Below are 24,198 nucleotides of genomic sequence, written 5' to 3' on the forward strand. Positions count from 1 at the left end.
AGAATATTTTTAGATAGAGGACACTTTATGTAAAACTAGGACATATATTATGCAAGCAATTGCTTAATATGTTTATTACATTTTCTGCTCTGGAAAAGAAATACATCCAATATCAATGTGAGCTTTCAATAAGTCAAATTTAAAGCATTCTCAGAAATCAGACAACTGGAAGAGTACACTTAAAAATATTTTGCACTAAAAAATACTGTTATAGTTTTAAAAATAGGCAAAATACACAGAATCATTTAACAATCATGGTCCAATCTACCATCCAGATAATATAAATGTCAGCATTTTGCCACATTTAACTCTGGTCTTTTTAAGGAAATAAGATACAAACTATACTAGCCTTCCTACTGTTATCACATTCTTCCCAATATAATAAATAATCTGAAGTTAGTATTTATTCTTCACATCATATGCTTTGATCACACATGTATGTATCCAAAAATAGAATTGTTTTGTGTTTTGAAAATTTCCACCAATGGCATAATTTTATCTATCTTTTTGCAACTTGATTACTTTTTACCCAATCATGACTTGTTTTTCCTTTTAATTGCTAGGGTATTCCACTATTTAAATACACCAAAATTTATTTATGCAACCCTCCTAATCATGTAAACATAGGTCATTTCCATTTTTGTGTTATTATAACGTTGCAAAGAGTATGTTTGTACAAGAGTTTCTATAGGGTATACATTTAGAAGTAGAAATGCTAGATTGAAGCATTTTCAACGTTACCAGATACAGCCAATTTTCTTTCCTAAGTGCTGTACCAATTACTACACTTCCCCAGAGTATGAAATCTCCCATTTCACCCACATCCTCAACTGCACTTGGCATTATTAGACTTTCAAGTGTTTGTTAATGTGATGGGTGTGAAATAACATCTCATTGTTCTTTTATTAACATAATCCTAATTATAGGTGCAGATAAATAACTTTATACATGCTTATTAGACATCTGAGTCTTCTCTTTGAATTGTTCACTCCCCTTTGCCCTTTTTCTCCAATGAACTATCTTTTTCTTTTTGATTTGTAAAAGTTTTAATTTATTCTGAGAATATTTCCATATGATAGAGGTATGTCCTGGAGAACCTTAGAAATGTGTGGCTAAAAATAAAAAATAATTTTATATGATACATTATAATTCTATAATATATCTTTAAATTTTGAATTTAAGAAACTACTATGCCAGAAAGTTCAAAAAGAACTTAAAGGTAAAGTAGAAACTGAAGGTCTCCCTGGGTCCTGCCCCCATACTTTCATCGTCCACTTGTTCTGTCCAGAGGTTATTATATAAACTCTGTTGAATATCATCTCAGAAAACTTCTGGGTATATGGAATCCATCTCTCTCTCTCTCTCTCTCTCTCTCTCTCTCTCTCTCTCTCTCTCTCTCTTCAAATGGTATCTCATATTCTCCATCTTTTCTTTCCTTTACACAAATGAGATCACAGTGCTCCATAAGTTGTTTTATCAAGTAATAATATATCTAAACAGCCTTTCATACCAGTACAGAGACCTACCCAATTTTCTGTAATGGCTATACCATATTCCATACACACTAAAAAATCATCATATAGTACTTTTTATATATAGGTGCTTAATAATTTATTTGCCACAAGGTAAATTCAACAGCCATGATATACAAAACAAATAACATTACCTAATTTACCCTAATTAGATACTCTTTTTTTCCATGTATTTTCCATAAACTATATTTGATCAAATAGAATTTCCGAAACCATGCATTAAATAACATCACCAGAGGAAATACTAAAAACAATTAAAGCATAAACCAAATGTAATGGGCAGTTTTACCCTTCAATTAGATTATTAACATTATGTTTTGGCTTATTTTAAGGTAAAAATAGAATCACTTAACATACTTAACACTAAATTCTGTTTTAGAGTTTGACCTGAGCTTGAGGTTTGCTGCAAACATTCTAGAGAGGTGGTAAAGGTGCCGAAGGGACCCCTTTTTCCTGGCTTCATCTTATTACAACTATCTGGAATTTTACAGACATTCCAACTAGAATCTAAGACACATCTGACTGATGACTCCTAACTAAATTAAGCTCCAAAGACTTTTTGTCATCAGAACATATTAAACTTCAGTAGATTCTAATCTCTTCTAAATTGTTCAGTGAAAAAATTAATTTTTTAAAATATATGAACTATTCATCATATAAAACTTCAAACACATACAAAAGAGAACAGTAAAAAAAGCCCCTTCCCCACAATGTACCCATTAACCAACTTCAACAATTCTTTTACTGCTCAATCTTATTTCACCTACAGCCACCCTCCCTCCATGCACGTATGTGCACGTGTGTGTACTGTACGCTCACACACAACATTTGTAAAGCAAATCTCAGCCCTCACATGCCCTTCTCCATAAACACTCAGGGCTTAATGCCTCAGATACTAAGTTTACACGTGTGAGGCGCAGTCTCCTTTGCCGCTTCAGTGGATCACGTCCTCAGCGGGCGATCACAATTGAGGGGTAATGCTACTGACGTCTAGCGGGAAGAGGCCAGGAAAGCCATCACACATCCTGAAATGCATAGGTCAGTCCCACAAGGAATTACTGGGCACACATGGAATATCACAAATGCCACTGTTGACAGACACTCACAAAGTTGAGGCAAGGAGTCAACATGGTTAAAAGACTGTCATAACATCTGCTGCAATTACCTTTTTTTAAAAAATAAAGATTTAAAAAAAAAATATTTCCCCTTTAAAAACAGAATATTTGAGCCTCTAAGAATGCAACAAACATGTGGGAGGGGTTACTGGAGATTACATAACTTCTTCACATTCTGTCACTCAGTTTCTATTCAACCAAATATTCTGCTTGCACAGTGATGGTTTTGACTGTTTTGTTTGCAGTTTTATATTTTTAACATTCAGTACGTACTGTTTAAATTTTATCCTTAATGGGTTATTGCTTAAGAGAAAGAGCAACAGGAATATACTGAAACAGAAGTTACTATGGACCAGATATAAAGGATAATAATTCTGCAAAACTGTCACATGATTCTCTACCCCAGATCCATAGGTGCCTTCATCAGAACATTCTTATACATTCCTATACAGCACACAAAATTTCCTGAATACTTGGAAATCATGTGTTAAAACAAGAAAATGCACTCAGATTATATATACCTTGGCTTCTTTTATTATTGATAAAGATTTGTCTCACCCATAAAATATAATCATAGAGAAATTCTTTCAAATAGTAACTGATTCATTCTCTCTAATCTAATATTTGAGGAGAGAAAAGCCAATTTTTTTTCATTTAAAAAAAAGTAAACGAGTGGAATTTTAAATTGCAAAATGCAAGAATTCAACATTAGGTCTTATACACCAAGACATCAATTTACTTTTAAACCTCCATTTTTGTATTTAATGGCTGAACCGAAGAAGAAATAGGTCATTTTTTAACTTGTTAGTAAAAATAGTATTTTTACATAATTCAAGATAAATCACTTGATAACATTCACAATTGGCAAATGAGTGAAAAAACAAACACGTTTACAAACTATGAGTGCAAAGATATACTGACACTATGTTTTTAGAAGACAGTTTGGCAATGGCTACTCAAGTTTAATGTATACCTGCCCCCTCATACCCAGGAGTTCCATTACTGAGGGTTTAATCTGGGGAGTGGATCAATTCTAGAGTCAGCACAACATGAAAATCCCTTAGTACAAAAATATTCTTAAAGTCACTTCAACCTCAGTACACACAAACAGTATACCTCAGGGTAGCCAAAAGCAACATTTCTGATGAACAGCATTTCAGAGGCCCTCTTATTTTTACTTACATCGCACATACTTTTTAGGTGGCATAACTAGTTCTGATGCACTATTTTCTCTCTTGTTGTGAAATTCTCTTTGCCAACCACACATAGTTCGATGTGGTGAAATAACTGAACTTACTGATAGTTTGATTCCACCTTACAGAGAATTCACACTTTGAGTCAACTTGCAAAAGTATTCCAAGGTACATGTATAAATTTTTTACTAAAGCATAGTTCAAAATAGTCAAAATGTAAAAACAATCTAAATACCCATCAATGTTTTTTTTAAAATCAACCTACTAAAAATATATATCCATTCAGTATAAGGAAGTTATTAAAAAGAATGAGATAAAGCTATAAATATGGAAATGGAAAAAATTCAACATGTACTATTAAATGATCATAGCAATGTGAAAAATCGGTCTTTTAATATGATTCCATTACAGCAAAATTTTCTCTTAAGGATAAATAAGAAATTCTTCATGATTATTTACTTTGGACAGAAAGACGGGATATCTGGGAGAGAAAGGGAGCTTTTATTTTCTTTTACCTTTTATTTTCTGTAGTACTTGTATTTTTTTAATATAGGTAGCAGATCAGGAAGCAGAGGCATATCAAGTCTAATGACCCCAATTCATTATTACTATTACTACTACTACTACCATTACTACTGCTACTACTACTACTTCTACTACTGCTATTACTACTGCTGCTGCTATTACTACTACTACTGTTACTACTACTATTACTATGATTACAACTCCTCCTCCTACTACTACTACTACTACCGTGTTTCCCCGAAAATAAGACCTAGCCTGACAATCAGCTCTAATGCATCTTTTTGAGCAAAAATTATAACATGATAATGGGTCTTATATATAACACAATATAAGACCAGGTCTTGTGTTAATATTTGCTCCAAAAGACGAATTAGAGCTGATGGTCCGGCTAGGTCTTATTATTTCAGGCAAACAGGGTACCACTACTACTATTACTACCAGTACTGGCACCAGCAATTATAAAAATAATAAGACAGGGATAACAATAACAAAAATAATAATAGGCACAAACCAGTAATATCGCAGTTAATGGTCTCTACGTCCATTAGACCATTAGTATTCCACTTAATGGACATAATGGTCTGATGGATGTAGAGACCATTACCTTCAGTTAATAAATGAGATAACTGAGTATTAGAGAGGTTTAACTCTCAAGACGGAGTCCATTTCTGGAAACTATACTGCATCTTCCAATGAAATGAGTAAGGATACCTCCTATATGAGTGAAGTCTGTAAGAGCTGAATAAATTTGAAGAAAAGATAAAATTTACAGAATAGACTGCGTGAGGTTAACTTAAGATATTGTTAATGTACTAGCAAAGTTCGTAATGATGAACCTGTAGAGATACCAATCTCTCTTAGTCAGCTGCCCAGGTTTGGAAAAAGGTTTCCTAGTACCTTCAAATAATTCCTGTCCCACTAATTATATATTTGGTATATACCAGAAATAGAAACAAACATGGCAAATAGGATGGAGGTAAATCGCTGAAAAAATTGTTTTAAAGCATCAACAATACACGGATTAAAAAAATTAAAAAGGCTGCTGCTCATCTGTAATTTACTGTGTTATTGGTAGGCCCAGTTTTCCAAAGTTGAATAAGTCATAGTCAAAGTGGGTTTCTTTTTAATGTTTTATTTTTTTTTTCAGAAAAACAATTTGATAATTCAGGTATAGAAATTCAATTCCATTCCACTTTATAATGAATTCCTCTTTTAAAGTTTCAATGTGGAATTTCTTCCTAAAAGATGAAAGGTGCAAATCATTTGAGGAGAGCTCCTTTCAAATACTGAACCGCTCTATTTGCATCTTTGTTCATGAGGCATATTGGTCTTGAACTTTCTTTGTCTGGTCTTTGTCTGATGCTTCCATTGGAATAATATTGACATCACACAATAGGTGTTGCAGGGGCCCCAAAGTCCCTAGCTGGTCCACCTTCCTCTTTCTCCCTTTTATTCTTCTCATGTTTGTTTTATGCAGGGTCTTTAGCTGTACTTAATGGGAGGAATAGGGAGAAGAATATATATTCCATTTTGCCCCAGAATATAATAATGCTTTTTAATTCAACAAAGTAATGTTTAATTCTCAATTATCCCTTGTTTTATCTTCAATTTTGCCACTTCTTCTAGTCAGTAATGAAAGTAACAGTGATCCTTCCTTTTCACAATTCTTCTCCAACATATCCAATTTCTGAAGAACTAAGTACAAACTTTAACTCAATTTTTTAAAGTAGCTCTAACTCTGAAACACTAAGTGGACTATAATTATGATTTCTGTGAAACAATTAAAGCATAATTATTTAGTATTTCTTAATGACTTGTTGCTCCAGCAGCTGGCAATGCTGTCAGTCCCTTCAGGGTTTGCCTCAGCTGCAGAAAGCCTATTACTAGTCCAAGTAGTGACAGTAAGGCAATTCATTCTTAGGAAAATTCAAAAGCAAAGGTTGAAGTGATTGAATATTCTGGACACTGGTACATATGCCAGAACGTTTCCAGACACTTTTTAAACAGACATCATTGCATAGTAATTATCTATGGGATGTAGAGAGGAGCTGGATTTAGGTTGGATGTAGTCAAAGAGTATTTAGCTTTATTTGTTATGTGCTATTATTATTTGTTTTACAAAGATTGTACTTGTATTTCACTTATGCAGTTTTTTCAGTAGACACGTAGGAAAAAAAAAATCTGAAAAAAGCGAAAAGTTGCCAAAAATATTACTGATTAATTCTAGGTGATGGAATACAAGTGATCATTAGTTTCTTTTTTGTGCTTTGTAGTATTTCCCAAATATCCCAAACAAAACAATAGTGAAGTGTTTACTTTCACTACTATCGTATCTATCACATGGGAACATTTTTTGCTTTTCCCTGTGTCTATTCTTTTTCAGGTTGCTGCAAATACTGGTAGATAAAGAAAGACTCTAAGGGCTAATTTCTCATTATCCTCTTACGGGTCTTACTAATCTCCAGAGCTAATTCTCAGCAGTATGACCCCTTCTACAAGTGAAAATACTGAAACACTTCCACACCAGTAAGCTCTGCTTCCATGAGGCCCAAGCGCCACCCCGTGTAGCCACTCACTATGATCCAGCACAGCAGACCTCCCACCCCAAATTACGTGTAATGTCAGTTCTGACCACACCACACCAATTATTAGCCATAAGCATGACTCCAGTCAATCTCGCCCTCCAATCTAGTACCAAAACAGAAATGCTGACAATTTTTGCAAGAGCAGATTTTACTATCATTCTTTAATGATATAAAACAAAACAAATTTAACTGCACGACCAGCAATAGACAGAAGTCTTAGATGGCATACTCAAAATACCTGCTGAGTTTTGACTGAGTAGAATACAGATAAACACAGAATGATATCAACAAGTTATGTCAAATTGCAAATCAATCATTACAAAATGTCTTCCTATAAAAGAAACTGTTTTCCACACATCCTTTTAACATAAATGTGTAAGCCCCACATTACAAGGATTTCCATTTGGTTTTCAGACAATATTATATTAGTACCGTGACTTATAACTTTCATCATAACTTTATCACAATTGTGAATTGCTGAATTTGTCTCTTAGACCTTAAAATGTAATGTCATCAGATAAAAATGTTACTAAATGATATTTAAGGATCTACTGGCTCTCTATAATTTTACAGTTCTTTAAAAATATTTCTAAAATATTATTTAAATATTTCAATAATTAGAATCTTACCTCAGCTCTTTTCAGCATTTCCCATTTATTCAATATTTTCATGGCAAATACCTTATCTGCATTTTTTAGTTTCACTACAGCAACCTAGAAAAGGAAATACAACTTTTAAAATACAAGAAATAATACTTTACACTCATCCATTTCCTTTTTCCTCTCTGTAAAAAAATAAATACCAAAATTATCAATGATTTCCATGCAGTTCAAATTCTAAGATCCTAAATCAAATAACATTGTCAGTTGAAAAAGTTACATTAGTGAACACGTGCCAAACAAATAAAGGTAGTTTTGAACACTGTATCAGTTGGTGATTATATATTATATTCTCCTTTTTGAGTTTTCTGCCCTGGAATTTAAACTCAACATCTACTACAACTAAGAAATTGGCCAAAATGCCCAAGGTGAAATAACTAGAGCTTATTAAATACTGCACGCCAAATTACAACACAATGCTACAGTGAATGCCTGCTGTCAAATATGTTTTGTGGGATCAGACAATATGAAATAAACTGAAAATGATATTAATTCTCACACCACATTTTCTTACGTACTATACCACAACCCCCAAAACACACATACCCCTAAAGATCAAATAAGGCCGACAGCTGTGCCACAAATTGTACACTTTACACATTCCTTTCCAACAAGAAAAAGTACAGATATTTCGGTATCTTATATTTTAGTTATGGATCAAAAAACTGTCAAATACAAATAATAATCCCCCATTTTCACCCTCAACAAACTGTTTCTACTTCTCTGCATCAGTTTGACTAGGTAATATCAAAGGGCCCTTGCAGTTTATTGGGGACGCTAAAAGGCTGAGATTGAACTGTAGAAGAGGAAACAAAAGTTGTGTCCAGTTATTGGGTAGTACAGAAGGGGAAGACAAATATAACCCTAATATGCAGAAGGACAGAACAAACTATATATAGCATCTTCAAACAGTTCAAAGGGATATTTCCAAGGATAGAGAATACATTTTAACTCAAATGCCAAAATTTAAAAAATCTTAAAAGCGAGCGTACAGAATCACGGGCATTTAAAAAATTTACATCTGGCTCAGACTACAATAAAACTAATATGATCACATAATTAAAAACAATGTATAATACTATAAAACTATATGAACTAGAATATTCCTTGGTAATCATCATAAATGGTTATAAGGGCTGTGATTACAGGTTTTCATCAATTAAAATGGTGGGAAGAGAAAATATCTCAATTTCAAATGCAATACCTTTAGTCTTTGGTCATAGCAGAATTGATGGGTTAACATTTTTCTCTCAGTGGGCTCATGTTTAAAGAAAGGAGGCTGTACAAGACGTAACAACCTAATATAAAATTCAGCCATAAAAAAGTAGGAAATCCTGCTTTTGTGACAACACAGATGAACTTAAAGGACATTATGCTAAGTGAAATAAGCCAGACACAGAAACACAAATAGTATATATAGATCTCACTCATATGTGGAAGCTGAAAAAGTCAAACTCATAGAAACAGAGTAGAATGGTGGCTGCCTGGAACTAGGCGGGTGAGGAAAACAGGGAGATGTGGGTCAAAAGGTGCAAACTTCGAGTTATAAGATGAATAAGTTCTGGGGATCACTGTACAGCACGGTGACTACAGTGAACAATACTGTATTATATACTTGAAAGTGCTACAAGAGTAGGTCTTCAATGTTCTCACCACAAAAAAAAAGGTAATTGTGTGAGGTGATAATCTTACTGTGATAACCATTTTGCAGTATATACATGTATCAAATCATCATTTTGTACACCTTCAACCTGCACAACGTTATATGCCAATTATTTCTCAACAAAGACGGAAAGAAAGAAAGGGGGCTATAACAGAGTCGGGAAAACTTGAATCAAGGCTGAAAACACCAGTTAAGCTGCTCTGGAGACTCAAATGACATGTTGCAAAATCGGGAGTGCAAATGGACAGAAGGACAAGAGGACTAAGACCTGCCTACATTTAGGACAGGGAAGAGACACGGAAGGCTATCACTTAAGCCCCGTTACTCTGATTTAGGGAAGAATGGCTGAAAGACTCCAAATCCTTAGATTTCCCCACCTCAGGTCATGTTGTGAGGAAAGTATGCTTAGCACTATACGATTCACTAATTTCCTACACATATAAATGTATATAAGTATCCAATAATAACTAGTGGTAGTAGTAGTATCCACCAACACATACAGAGTGTATTCTATTATAAATGCCTGGCACTTGTCTAAAAGTTTTATGCAAGTCCACAATCCCTTACCTGCAATATGAAAAGTAAAAAGGTTTTCACAATCCATTTGGCAGCATGTACTGACATCAGGCTATTATATCGTGTTCCCCCCAAAATAAGACCTAACTGGAAAATAAGCCCTAGCATGGTTTGTCAGGATGACATCCCCTGAACACAAGTCCTAATGCATCTTTTGGAGCAAACCTTAATATAAGACCCAGTCTTATTTTCGGGAAAATACGGTAGTTTTGTTTTGTTTTGAATTTTTTTAATCTCAGCTATTATAAAGACAAACATGCTTCACTGCAGAACCATTAATGCATTTGCTTATGAGGTGCTGCTCCAAACCCCAATAGGAGTGTTATATAAAATAGAGTATACACATTAAATTATCTTTCTAAATACCTAAAAAATACTGGAACCAAAACCACCTCTGGATTAGAGAGCTGCGCAGTAGAAACTAACGTTTATTGAACACTGAGCTAGCACTTTTGTGCTGCTCGGGGTGGTGGACATAGTATGGACTCTGTAGCCAGACTGCTTGGGTTTGAATCCTGGCTCACTCATGAGCCATGTAACTACGGACAAATAACTTAACCTTTCAAATCCTGAGTTTTCTTAAAAATCTGACAGGGTTAGTAACAGTACTTACCTTCCACAGTCGTACTAAAAACTGTATTAACTAAAAGATTAAAACAAGTAATACAAGTATAAAGTGCTTACAACAGGGTCTGGCACTTAGTAAGCGTTCAATAAGCATTAGCTATTACTGTGTTTCAGGCCTTGCACTAAGCACATTATAGCTCAATCTCTCAACTGCCGTTTGCTTTACCATTTAGGGCAGACATTATATTATACATCCCAATTACTTCAATTTCTTAACTATGAAGATAGTTAAGAATTTGATCTCTTCAACTTGTAACTTACCATAATTTTATACACAATACATACTTGTACAAATACATAGAAATATAGTTAGAAATGCCCTCAATTGAAAAATACATACAAATAAAAATTAAGCCACAACATTTACCATAGTGTACTTTCCAATAGTAAAATAATAGAAATAAATTTTCTGAAAGATGGAACTAACTAAATATATCACAAAATTATAGAAAATTATTCATATGCATGAAAATACTTTTAAGGAATACTATTTAATAGGGAAAAGTACAATATACTGTTTAAAAGAAGTTTATTAACGTTTTAATGCTATGATAATTTTTTGTGTATATATATGTATATATATACATGTATATACATATATATATACATGAAATGTATACCTATGAATTTCTATGTCATATGTATACTGAGAAAGATAGGCACTAAAATATTAGAAAATCAGGTATTTCTAGTCACCTTTCTACACTTTCCGTATGGAACATGCCAAACTTGAAGCATGGAATGGGATACGTGAATACCATGCCTCACCTTCATCATGAAATCACCACTGATTCCTGAGGGGCTGCAGTGTGGCTGGTAAGGGCCAAAAGAGACCCACGCTGCACATCTACACAGTAACCAGGAACGCCAGGCTACTGGAGGGTGGAAAACATTCTCAACGCTGCCGTGTAATAGTCTCATGGCTTACCTAAACACTTTCCTGAGATGAGTTGGGGTGTGATAAAATAAAAATGTCAGTTCAGGAAATAATTCTTGACTTATCAAATTGATGACATAGTGAGACAAGAATAAGAAGCTCATGAAGTGGTAAAATAAAAACTGACCTTACTTTTCTCCTTTAAAGCTACAGGTCATTTTTATGTTCATTTCAGTAGAAGAAGAAAACTTAAAAAAAGGATTCTCCTAGAACTCTAATGTTAGGTTCTAGATTTCAAGAACCACAGCTAACTGACATATAAAAGGGTAGTATGTTAATATGTCCTTTCTAATTTAATTTGATCAAAATGAAATGTACATTCAGTATGGACTGAAAGATTATAAATTTAACCCAGAACAAAGATACATTTTTAAAACACCAAATATAGAGATGTCTTTAAAGACTTTATAATAAAAGTCCTCTGATGTCAGAAAAATTGCAACCACCACAAAAAATAAAACAGTAGAGGGCATGTAAAGGAATAAGTTCTCAAACAAATCTTAAGTATCATCACTTATAGCTACAACATATAATTTAGGGATGGTTACACTATATTAAATAGAATTTCAATATCCAAGAAAAAATTGCCATGCAGTTCTGCAAATCTAGTCTACATTCAATATATCCAGCATTCACCATCCCTCCTCTGGTCCATCCCATTCCGAGCTCCCATGATATCTCGCCTGATTGTCCTACCTGGCCTCTCAATTCTGCCCTTAGCCCGCCCCCGCCCCCCAATCTATTCTCAACATGGCAGCCACAGTGATCCTGCATAAACATAGCTCAGATCATGACACTCCTCTGCTCCAAAACTTCCAACAGTTTCTGATCTCTCTCCAAATAAAGTCAAAATCCTCACAATAACTTGTAAGGCTTATATATTCTGGCCCTCCGACCTCCCAGATCTCATCCCGCTCTCCTCGCTAACTCTGCTGCAGACGTATTAGGCACCTCGTTCAATCCCAACTCAGGGCCTTTGTATTTATTCTTCCCTAGGTCTCAAACAGTCTTCGCCCTCACAACCACATGGTTTGCTCTCTCACGCCCTCACTGAAATGTCACTCTGCTCTTTCCCACTTTGATCCCATTTCTTTGCTTCCTTTTCTCCTTACCTCTTATTATTTAACAAACTATGTATTCCATTTATGTATTTTGTTTATTGTTTGCCTCACTCGCTAAAATATAAGCTCTATGAGGACAGGGATAATTGATTCTCATTTGTTCCCTAGTACATGCCCAGTGCTTAAGAATCAAAAGGTGCTCAATAAACATTTGTTGAATAAATGGTGGATGATTGGAATCTATATGGGTGGATCACATAGAAAATTGTAAGGCATCAATACTCTCAGCTACTAAACTGATACTGAAACTCAGATAAAATGAAGGCATTATGATAACAGAAATACAACTGTGTATTGTAAGATTTAGTAAGTGTATAGCAGATTACTCCAGTTCACGTTGCTCTCTAAACAATATGCGTGGCTTTCAAGGTCTTGACTTCACAACTTAGCCTTTAGTATCTGTTGTCTGACTGTTCGCTACTTATCGCTTCATGTCTTTGTCTCCTTTTTATGTCCCCTGGATAATTTCTACCGTTGTTTAATATTAAGGACAATAAAATAACAAAAACAACTCTTATTATAGAAAGCTTCCTACTCTGTGCCTGGCACGTGGCTAAGCACATTGCAGATCCCACCTTATTTAACTCTTACACCAGGACAAAGACCTCACTGTCTCATGACGAAGCTAGCGTTCTTTACCACTGTCAGTACTGAATAGTTCTGTAGGCTGGTCCTGAAGAGAGCTTCCCATTCATCATGCCTATGATATTGATACCTACTGACACGTTCATGGTGATCAGTGTTAATATGTATGGAAATCACTGTATTTGTTTTTTATACACTGTTCTGTTAGTGATCAGTTTGTATTTAAAATATTTAATGAAAAAAAATACTAAGTCACTTTAATAAGCACACTAAAAATACTACAAAGAGTTTACCGAAGAGCTAGAGGTAGCCTCTCTATGGAGACACAATTCATATACTCGTATACAGTAGCAACAGTCAAAATACTTATAAATTGGTACAGCATGGCTTGACCAATCAGAACAGACACAGGCTATAAAAATATGGCATGCCCATACCAGCGTGCCCCAGGGACTCAAGACTGGCCCTGCATACGCAGAGGCTATCAAAGGTGAACCATGCAGTGTAACTTCAAACTTCTCTTACTCTCCCTTGAATCCCAGGAGAGCCAGGGTACAAGAGTTTTTAAGGAAGAATGAATGGCTAAAAATAATTCTCCTTTCAGACCCTAGGACTAGGTTATGCAGACACATAGGGCCTAGTTATAATAATTAGAGGAAGCAAGCTAATTAAAAGCTTTTGACACCTGAAGCAGGGGTAGCAGGCCAAAGCAGCAAGCTTTCACAACAAGCTCTGAAGCCCAGAAGCCTTGAAGCTGCCGGAGCAAGGCTGGAGCAGGCAGAAGCGGTGAGCCACCAGGAAACTGTGGACAGGTAACACCCAGGGCGTAAGTTAAAGGTTTTCCTGAAAGCAAAAAGGAAAACCCAGCGTTAAGTTAAGCAGTAACTGACAACAATTGAGTCGTAGAGAGAAGGTTCTTAATCCGTAGAGCTGTTGATTTTCAATTATTATCTTGCTCCTTTATTGTTTCCCATGAATTATGCATTTCTTGTAAGAGTTACATGAATTATGCTTTTATTTTCATAGTTTTATTTTTTTAAGAAAAAGCATAATTAATAGAAATGCTGCTCCTATCAGCTTTCTGTGCCAGAGGTGAGCCTATCCACTGGGTCTACAGACCTATTTATAAATTCCTAGTAGGCGACAAAATACCTTGGAAGAAATGATTATCTTTTTAGAGTTGTCTTTGCATTTCAAAATCTATTACTTGATAAATACTGCAGGGTAAGGCCACCAGAGATATTTTAATCAAGAATGAAAAAAATTAAGCAGCAAAAGCTCATAATCCAGCCAATACTACTTCTCTATACAAAATTCACTGTCTTAAAATAACAGAGTAAATTATCTGCAATCTTTAAGCTATATACATATAGAGCAAGAATATACCACAACAGAAAGAAAAAAAAGAAAACCTTCTCACACTGAATCTCAAATATTATCAGTCATGCATTAAAACTGAGTTGAATCTGTACATTTAAATTGCACTGGCCTGTGACCAGACAGGACTTATTCCAAGTAGACGGACAATGTTCACACTGCTGTTCCTTAGCCTACTCCCCAGCCCTGCACCCCATTTTTCAATTCTTCACCGCAGTAAGACTGTAGAGCAAATATCACTATCCTTAACTATCTGCCTCACTTAAATCCTAATGAGTAACTATATGTATCGTGTTTCCCTGAAAATAAGACCGGGTCTTATACGAATGTTTGCTCCAAAAGACGCATTAGGGCTTACGTGCAGGGCATGTCATCCTGGAAAATCATGCTAGGGCTTATTTTCTGGTGAGGTCTTATTTTCGGGGAAACATAGCAACTCTCCTATCCCTATCCTTCTTTTAGTCCCTTTTATTTTTTAAAAATGGTTTTCTTTAAGTCTTTTTATTATTGCTTCCATTTTTTGCATAGCTCAATCTCAACTGAGCCCTAAAATCCACCTGCAGTCCCACCTTTAATTCTCTGTCTTTTACTCACCTTCTAAAATACCCCGTGTCACCCTGCTACCACCATCTGTCCACCGGTCCTATTCAACCCTCACCTACAGTTAATGACCGGGCCACATATTCATAAAAAACAGACCTTTCACATACTCTCAGACCATCTTTAAATGTTTCTACATTTCCATTTCTCCTCACTGCTTCTCCTCTGAACCCAAAGAATAAGTGTCCCCACCACTTTTCAAGACTAACAATATCATTTGAAATCTTGATCCTAGATTCTCCTTTTTCTTTCCTTCTTGCCCTTGTCCCATTAAAGATTTGTTTCCTTCTCCTGGCTCCTGAATATCAACTGACAAACTTTTCCAAGACCACCTCCCATCCAAAAATAAAACAAAAACTTTACCTCCATCCTACCTTGCCAGAAAGGAAGTGATACCCCATCCCTTTTCCATAAGGCAACATTTTTCCACAAAGCACATTTTTAAAGAGTACATGCTTGCTTTTCCCACTTGCTCATCATTTATTTTCTTCTCAAGCTCTGTCAATCACCTATTTCAAGACAGTTTTATTTCACTCCACTAGACTGAACTTAATTCTTTCAAAGATCAATAACAACCTTCCAATTTCCAAATAAAATATACTGTTCTCAATTCTCATCTGCTTCAACCTCTCTGCATTATTGGACATTGCTAATAATCAGTACACTCCCCTACGTTTTCTTTTTTTCTGTAACCTGGTAAATATTGTTCCCCAAGGATCCCTACTCCACCTTTCTTATATGTCCTCTCCTTCCTGACTTGATGACCTATTCCAAATGCCCCAATTAATACCTATATGTGATGACTCCTAAACCTTTATCTCCTAATATTTAGACTCATATTTCTAGATGCCTACTAGTCATTCCTAGAATGTTCACCAAATACCTCAAACTTAACAAGTCAAAAACCTGTCTACAAAACTCATTTACTCAAGTTGCGCACTTCAATCATCTATGACTTCAACCTTTAACTCATCACTGACTCCCAAAGTGACTTCTTTCCCATCTGTCTCTCCTACCCACGCTTCTTTCCCATTACCACTGGCATAGTTCAAGACCTCATTGTTTCATCTGAAAAATGATAATAGGCTCACTTTTTTTACCACCTTACTATATGGCAGATGCTCTGCTAACTACTGAGAATACAAAGATTGAATAAAAATCTCAAAATCTTACAGTCCGGGGTGGGAAACATACCTTAACAGATAATTACATAACAACATGGAAAGGAAAGGTAAAAACAAGATCCTATATAAGTCACAGACAACTTGAAGCTGAACGGCACCCTCCACAACTAAGACTGAAAGGACAACAACTTAACTTAGAAAAAAGTCCTGAAGTACACACTGTTCCCCAATAAAGTCCTGTTCCCCTTCCCCAATAAAAATATTTTTTAAAAATAAGTTACAGAGGAAAGATCTCTGACCCAAAGAGGAGTGGGGGAGGGAGGTGTATAGTACGTGAATATAAATATATGTTAAAGTTTCTTGGAAGAATTGACTGACCTGTGAGTGAACGCCAGAAACAGGGGACCAAGTGGGTTTGGTTGGAGAGAGGGGTATTTGGGGAGCACCATGAGCAAGGCACAGAAGAAATACCCATGTGGAAAAAGGAACAACGCGCAGTTTTCTTTCTAGGAAAGGTTTTCCTCCTAGCAGGGAATAGCAAGAAATGAGGCTGAAGGCTCCAAATAATGCAGGCGCTTGCACGTCACGTCAATCAACCAGAACCTGAAAATGCAGGTAACAGGGAACCATTCTTCACAGTTGGCTCTAGTTAGGTCAGTTCAATAGATCTGTGGAGAATGGTTCTTAGGCAAGGAAAGAAATGAGAAGCTTACAGTGGTGGTTGAGGTGAAAGATACTGAGGACCTGACTAGAGAATAGAGATGAAAATTCAAGAAATACTTAGGATTTGAAAGTTGGTGACTGATTAAATGTGGGGACCTGAGAGTGAGAAATCCAGGACCTCCCAATCTCTGGTCTCTTCTCTCATCTTTCCTCTACACTGTCACCAGTATTATCTTTCTAAAAGAATTCTGATTACATCACTTCACTACTCTGCGTAGTGACATTTGCAAGGACTCCCATCTGCAGAATAAAGTTCCAGGCATTCAACTGCTTTGCCCAAGTGACCTTTCAATCTGTGTTTCACCAATAACACCCTGTATTCCAATCACAAGATTGCTATCTGCTCCCTGAATAAAAAGAAATGCACTTAAGAGGGGAAAAAATAAAACAACATTCTTTTGGTTCTAATATAATTATAGAAAATTTATAAAATTAAAGTATAAAAAATAGAGAGCCACAGGTAACATTATTTCATAGAGAAAACTAACCTGAAATCACATAACTTTGACCATATCCTTTCAATCATCAAGGTCCTCTTTTAGAAGAAATGACTTAGAAAATCATTTGAAGTGCAGTGAAAGTATTATGTACAAAAAAATGCTTTGTAGAGCATTATTGATACATTATTCATAATACAGAAAAACTAGAACCTAAATATTTCATTCATTCATTCATTCATTCTACAAATATGTATTGAGCACCTAGTATGTACTAGGTACTATTATAGATGCTGGGGGATTGCAGTGAACTGATGGGGAAAAATCCTTATATTCAGAGCGTACACTCTAGCTTAACATTATTGTTAAGTAAATTATAGGAACATCTATATAAAGGATTTTTATGAAGCCATTAGAAATCAGGTTTACAAAGAAATAGTTCTACACATGGGGAAAAAAGCAAAATATTTGGTATGGAGAGCTAGTTAGATATTAATGTTTACAAAACTATCCCAATTTTATTACCTATGAATAGAAATAAAATTGGAAAGAAATACCCCAAAATTATAGATCTCATTTCTGTGTCCCTTTCCCTCTTGCTGATTAACAAGACACTAAACAAGGGCATTGGATGTGTTTGGATTATGGTACATGATTAATAAGTATTACTTTCATTAGTCAAAACAGAGAAGCATGAAAGAAAAACAGAACTTATTTACAAACCGGGTCACATTCTGAGGCACTGAAAGTTAGGACTTCAACGTGAATTTTTTTGAGGGGGTGGAGAAACAATTCAGCCCATAGCAGTTGACAGTTTCTTGTTTCCTGGTAAAAGTATTGTTAAGTTATAAATCACTCTTTAAGTAGGTCACAAATTTTGAAATGCAATATCACCATTCATATCTAATTATTTTATAATTTCCCTTATGATCTATGCTTTTATGTGTGCAAACACCTGGGTCAATTTTAGCTGTCTGGTATTAATTTCTTTACTAAAGTCAGAGATCATGCTCTTCATAATGATTGGGGGGGTTATTGAGGCCCCCTTTATGGCCTAGAACATGGTAAATTTTAAGGATGATCTGTATGCACTAGGAAAAGAATGTGTATTCTCTGCTGGATGTAGATTTCTACATTTATCTATTAGGTCCAGGATGATAACCAAGTCATTAAAATATTTTGTATCTTACCCCAGTGGCAACACTGGTAGATGTGGGTTCCAGGAACCAGGTAGGAGGACTGGACATAGCCACTGCAGGCACAGGGTTTTCTTCAGGAAATCCAGGGTCCAGATCCCGAAGTGTGTGGGCCCCAGCATCCTTTCTGCCTGATGATGCTGCCTACCATCCCAAGCAGGCCCTATTCACACCCCTGCAGATGAACTGCTCAGCCTCCATCATGAGGACATGAGCTGAGTAAGCTGTTTGCACCTTCCCTGGATAGACCCAAGCTGCTTCAGAGAGTACAGTTTGCTAAGAAAAGAGATCTGCCTAAAAAACTTTGATAACCAGGAACAGTGGCCAAAGTGTCTAAATATTAAAAACACATCATCAGCAGAGTTCCTGAGTTTCTTTCTGGGGGCCTGGGGCCATGAAAACCATTTCTGACCAGGTCTGCATTCACACCCCTGGGAATGCCAACGTGGCGATGGCTGCGGAAAACCTGCTCATCTACTACGTAGCACGGGGTGGCTGCATGGGGCCTTCCCTCTGGAGCCTGAATTTCTGGACCAAGAGAGGCCTGGTCTCTCTCTAGTGGCCTCTGGGACTCCCCTGGAGGCTACAGCAGCTATTCTATCCCCACCTCCCAGCCCCAATGTGACCATCATGGGACGGAGGTGCAGAGACGCCCCCCCCACCCCCCGGGCACGAGGATGTGCCAGCCTGGTGATGCTCCTTCCTACAAAGATGACAAGCACTACAGTTAGCTTCTGCTGGCCCATTCCAGTGCCGTGATCACAACTGTATGGCCCAGGAGAGGTAGCGTTCCCTGGGTTTGCCTACTTCCTGCAGTCCAAGCCTGAAGTCTAACAAACATGTCACCAACCAGACAAAGGGAAGTCACACCATGTGGATCCTGGGCAGCAGAGTGAAAAGTGCCACCCACTGCTGGATGGCTGTCAGCTAGCAAACTTACTAGAGTAACAACTGCTTCTTGAAATTCTCTGAGAAAGGGGCTACTGCGGAATCAAAGAGATAGTAGTTGGAATCTCATGTACAGATCTGTACTAGAAAAAAGTTTCAGCCTATGGTAGCCTATCCAGCCAGCCGTGAATGTTTTTGTTTTGTTTTGTTTTTGTTTTTATATATGGCACGTTTGGTTAATGTGGGGATGGGGGTGGGGGGGACTCCCCTGTATTTTTTTAGTTGGGATAAGATTAAAGTGTAGCCAGTAGCTAGCGTGCCTTAGGGCCTGAGAGACCAGACTAGGCCCAGTCCGTGTACACTATTTGAGTTGATCTTTTCTGGGTTGTACGGGACTCTCTTACACAGAGAATCATTTCAAACCCCGGCTACATCTCAGCTGCCTCAGTGAACTGACCCTCATGGCTCACAAGGCGGGCAGCCCTTTAAATCTCCTAATAAGGACCTGCATGCAGACGAGTTCTGCGAAGCGTCTGCTGCTGCTCCAAATCCTGCTACAAACAACCTCCAACCAGAACATCTCCAGACAGCAAAACTGAGTGAGAGGGAACCTGAACAGTTTGAGCAGGTTTTCCAAAGGACTGGAAAACGGAATTTCCAGCAAGGATTTAAATTCCCACATGTATTTAGTACCTCTTACCAAGTAGTTATTTTTCAGATTTGGAATAAGTTAAGAGACACGGTAGACAGTCCTTTAAATGAAGAAAACCATTTTGTCCTGGAGGTCCCTAAATCTGTTGAAATTTAGGGACCTAAATTTCCATGTTACATATTTTCTCTGTTCTTTTCTGTAGCTTGATTTTTTTTTTTTAACAGAAGCTTTATTTGCAATGAAAATGAACTGATCACGTGAATGAACAATTGTAACACTGGCTAAAACAGCTGTGCTAATTGCAGAATATAAATCCCAATAGAATAGTTTAAAACAAAAGTAGGTGGTCCCTACCAGGTATAGATTTGACTGGCCTCTAATTCCTTGGTAAAACTAGTTTGGGAGAAACCAATTTTTACCATTTTTAAAAATCACTGTTTTACTCTACCAATCATTTTAACACAGAATGGAATAACTATGCCATTAAAAAGTTCCACCGCCAAAAAATAAACACTTCCAAGACTTCACATTTTTTAATCTGTTTGACTTGCCAATTTTTGAGAACAGAGTGTTAGAAGCTCTATCTTAAACTGTTGAAAGCTCTTGTATTCTCCTATGCAAATTGTATTCAGTTATTACTTTACACATCTTAAAGCTAATTTGCTAAATGAACATATATTCCACATTACATCTTCTTTTAAAAAGTATTTGACATTGTATTGGATTGATTGTAACATAAAGAATTGATTGTAACATAAAGAAAACAAACTCTATAACTTTACAGAGTTAAACACATTTATAAAGTGAACATATAACTAAAATCCAGATCAAGAAACAGGACACTGCAGTAACCCAGAAACCCTATCCCACCCCGCAAGTGCCCCCAACCTGACCACAACTTCCACCCTCCCACTAGAGATAACCAATACCCTGACTTCTGTGATAAAATCAAATCCTTTGCATCCTTTCCTGTGTTTCCTCCTTTACTCAACATACTGTCAGGTTTTAGAAACAACATTATTCTAACCACATAAAAGAAGTTGGGCAGTGGTCCCTCTTTTTCTATTACCTGGGGAAGTTTAATTTAGAATTACTTTTTCCTTAAAAGATTCATGAAAACCTGCAAATTAAATCATCTTAACCTGGAGGAATTTTTTAATGATGTTTAAAATAGATAAATATCTAAATGCTTCAAAAATCAAACAAAAAGGTTTCCACTTAGGAGGGTCACTCCCACTCCTGTCTTGTCTACATGTACCCCGTTTCTTCTTGTCCCTGTAAAATGTTACTTTATGAAAATACAAGTATAAATCACAAAATTCCTACCTCTTTTTAACAAAAGATGATATACTATACATATTATCCCGCATCTCATTTTCTTCGCTTTACAATATAACCTGGAGATCTCTCTCTACTGGGGTACAGCAAATTTTTTCTTTATTGCAGCTGTACAGCATGCCATCGTATGGATATAGCACAGTTTACTCAAGCTATTGTTGGATACTTGTGTTGCATTTGTCTGATTTTTCACACTTGAACATATGACCCATTTGTAGTTTGTCCTGATATGTAATATGGATTTTACTTAAATCCACAAAAAGACTTTTCCAATTGACTATCCAGTTGTCCCAAGACCATTTATTAAAAATTCTATCTCTTTTGCTGCCTTTAGCAAATATTAAATTCCTATGTGTATTTGAGATGCTGCCTTTAGCAAATATTAAATTCCTATGTGTATTTGAGACCATTTCTGAATTTCTTATTCATGTGTTATTTGCTGAGGCTTTATAACATTTTAATATGTAGTGAGTCTCATTATTCCACTTTTTAAAAAAATTTTGTGATGATTCTTAATTATTTTCATGGATAAACTTCAGAATCAGTCTAATAATTACTGTTATGTACTGGAATTCTTTAATCAATTAATTTAGAAAGAATTAATACTTTTATCTTCCAACTGTGGTTGTTTATACATATAAAAGTTCATGATTTCTGTATATGTATAATTATTATTGACTTACCTCTTTAATTTGCAGTTTTCAGTTATTATCTTGGGTTTTTGAGATAAGTAATATCATATTTGCAAATTAAGATTCTAACTCTTCCTTTCCAATTCTTACACCTGCCTGATACACACTTTTTGACAGAAAGTGTGTGCGTGTGTGTGTGTGTGTGTGATTCTAATTCATTTTTGTTTGACTCTAAGTCTAGGCAATTTACTTGATACTACCCTCTGGCTTATGCACTAGCAGAAAGGAAGAAAGAGAGCAGAGTTATCAGCAAGAAAAAAATTGACACTGATGTTTCTGTGATGAATAAGAATATTGTGACACTTCTTAAAAGATGATAAATTCTAAGAGTGGGGGCAAGCTCCATATTAAAGAGAAATGACAGAAAATAAAGCAAAGATTTCTGGCAAAAGAGTCAACAGAGAAATTGAAAGAAAACATTAAAAATATTCAAATAACCCAAAAGAGGGCAGGAAGAGAGCAACAGAAGTACAAGGATGAAGCAAATAGGAAAGAAACAACAAAGGACAAACCTAACTCTACTATATTTATAAATGTATTAATTATAAATGGTCTACACCAGGCTTCAGCAAACTATGGCCTGCTATATAAATAAAGTTTTATTTGAACACAGCTAAATCCATTCATTTACAAATTGTCTAGGACCACTTTTACACTACAACGCCCGAGTAGAGTAGTTGCCACACAAACCATTTTACTGTCTGGCACGTTGCAGAAAAAGCTCGTCAACCCATGGCCTAAACAGTCCAATTAAAGTGCAGAGACTATCAGAATGTACAAAAAATGCAAAACCTAACTACACGCAATCCAAAAGATTCACTTTAAACATAAATGGCAAACAAGAAAAAGGTTCATCCCATAAGAAAGCTGGCTATGTTAATGAGAAAAATTAGACTACAAGACAAGAACATTATCTCACATAAAAGGAAGCATTCCATAACAATAAAAGGGTCGATGCATCAGGAACATGTAAAAATTGCAAAAGTGTATGCTCTTATTAAGAGTTTCAAAATGCGTGAAATAAACAGTGACAGAACTATAGGAGAAATAGGCATACTCAAAATTATACTTGAAGACTTTAATACCCTTCTCTCAAACAGTAAATGTGGAATAAAAATCATTTTTAAGTGCATGTAGAATGTTCAGATAGATAAGCAATATTATGACCATAAAACAAATTTCAATAAACTTCAAAATTATTGAAAAGTTAGAGTATGAAAAGTAGAAGTCAATAACAATAACTCATATAGCTCCCAAATTATTAAAACTAAACAATATACTTAATAACTCATCAATGATAGAAGGTATCAGAGAGGAAGTTAAGTAGTACTTTGATATAAATGATAATGAAAATATAACATCAAAATCTGTGGGATGTACCTAATCCTGCTCAGAGGGAAATTTATACCTTTAATGCCTTAGTTAAATAGAAAAGAATCAAAGATCCAAGTTTCTACCTTGATAAGCTAGAAAAAGATGAGCAAATTAAATTCAAAGAACGTAGAAAAGGAAATAAAAATTAAAAAAATAACTTTTTATTTTATAAAAATTAAGTTTAAAAGAGACCAAAATATAGACAATTCACAAACCCAAAGTGGTTTTGTTCTATAATTAGTAACACTGAAAAAACTCTAACATGATTAAGCAAGAATAGAATAAAACATAAATTATAAATATCAGCAATGAAAGAAGGATTATCACCTCATATTCCACAGACATCAAAAAAACAGCAAAGGGATATTAAGAACAACTTTATACATTTGGAAACTTAAATGTAGTAGACAAATTCCATGAAAAACACAACCTCCTCAAGCTGACACGAGATGAAATAAAAAATCTGAATGGTTCTATAACCATCAAGAAATTAAATTATTAGGATTAAATTCCCCACAAAGAAAAAGCCAAGTCCAGACTGGTAAATTCTATCAAATATTTAAGGAAAAATAATTCCAAATATACACAATTTTTCCCAAAACACAGAAAAAGAGCAAACAATCCCTAATTAATTGTGTAAGTCAAGCATAACTCTAATGTCAAAATTTGACATAGACAT

General features: G+C 35.6%; 1 protein-coding gene across 1 annotated transcript in view; it reads right to left on the bottom strand.

Moving 5' to 3' along the window:
- The window catches only part of CDC42BPA (CDC42 binding protein kinase alpha), a 296,719-nt gene that overhangs the window by 132,546 nt on the left and 139,975 nt on the right, over positions 1-24,198 (bottom strand). The window contains exon 6 of the mRNA XM_081039105.1: positions 7,580-7,663. Coding sequence (XP_080895231.1) covers positions 7,580-7,663 — 84 coding nt within the window. The remainder of the gene's footprint in view (positions 1-7,579; positions 7,664-24,198) is intronic.

The sequence above is a fragment of the Rhinolophus hipposideros genome (assembly GCF_964194185.1).
Source record: "Rhinolophus hipposideros genome assembly, chromosome: 26".
NCBI lineage: Eukaryota > Metazoa > Chordata > Mammalia > Chiroptera > Rhinolophidae > Rhinolophus > Rhinolophus hipposideros.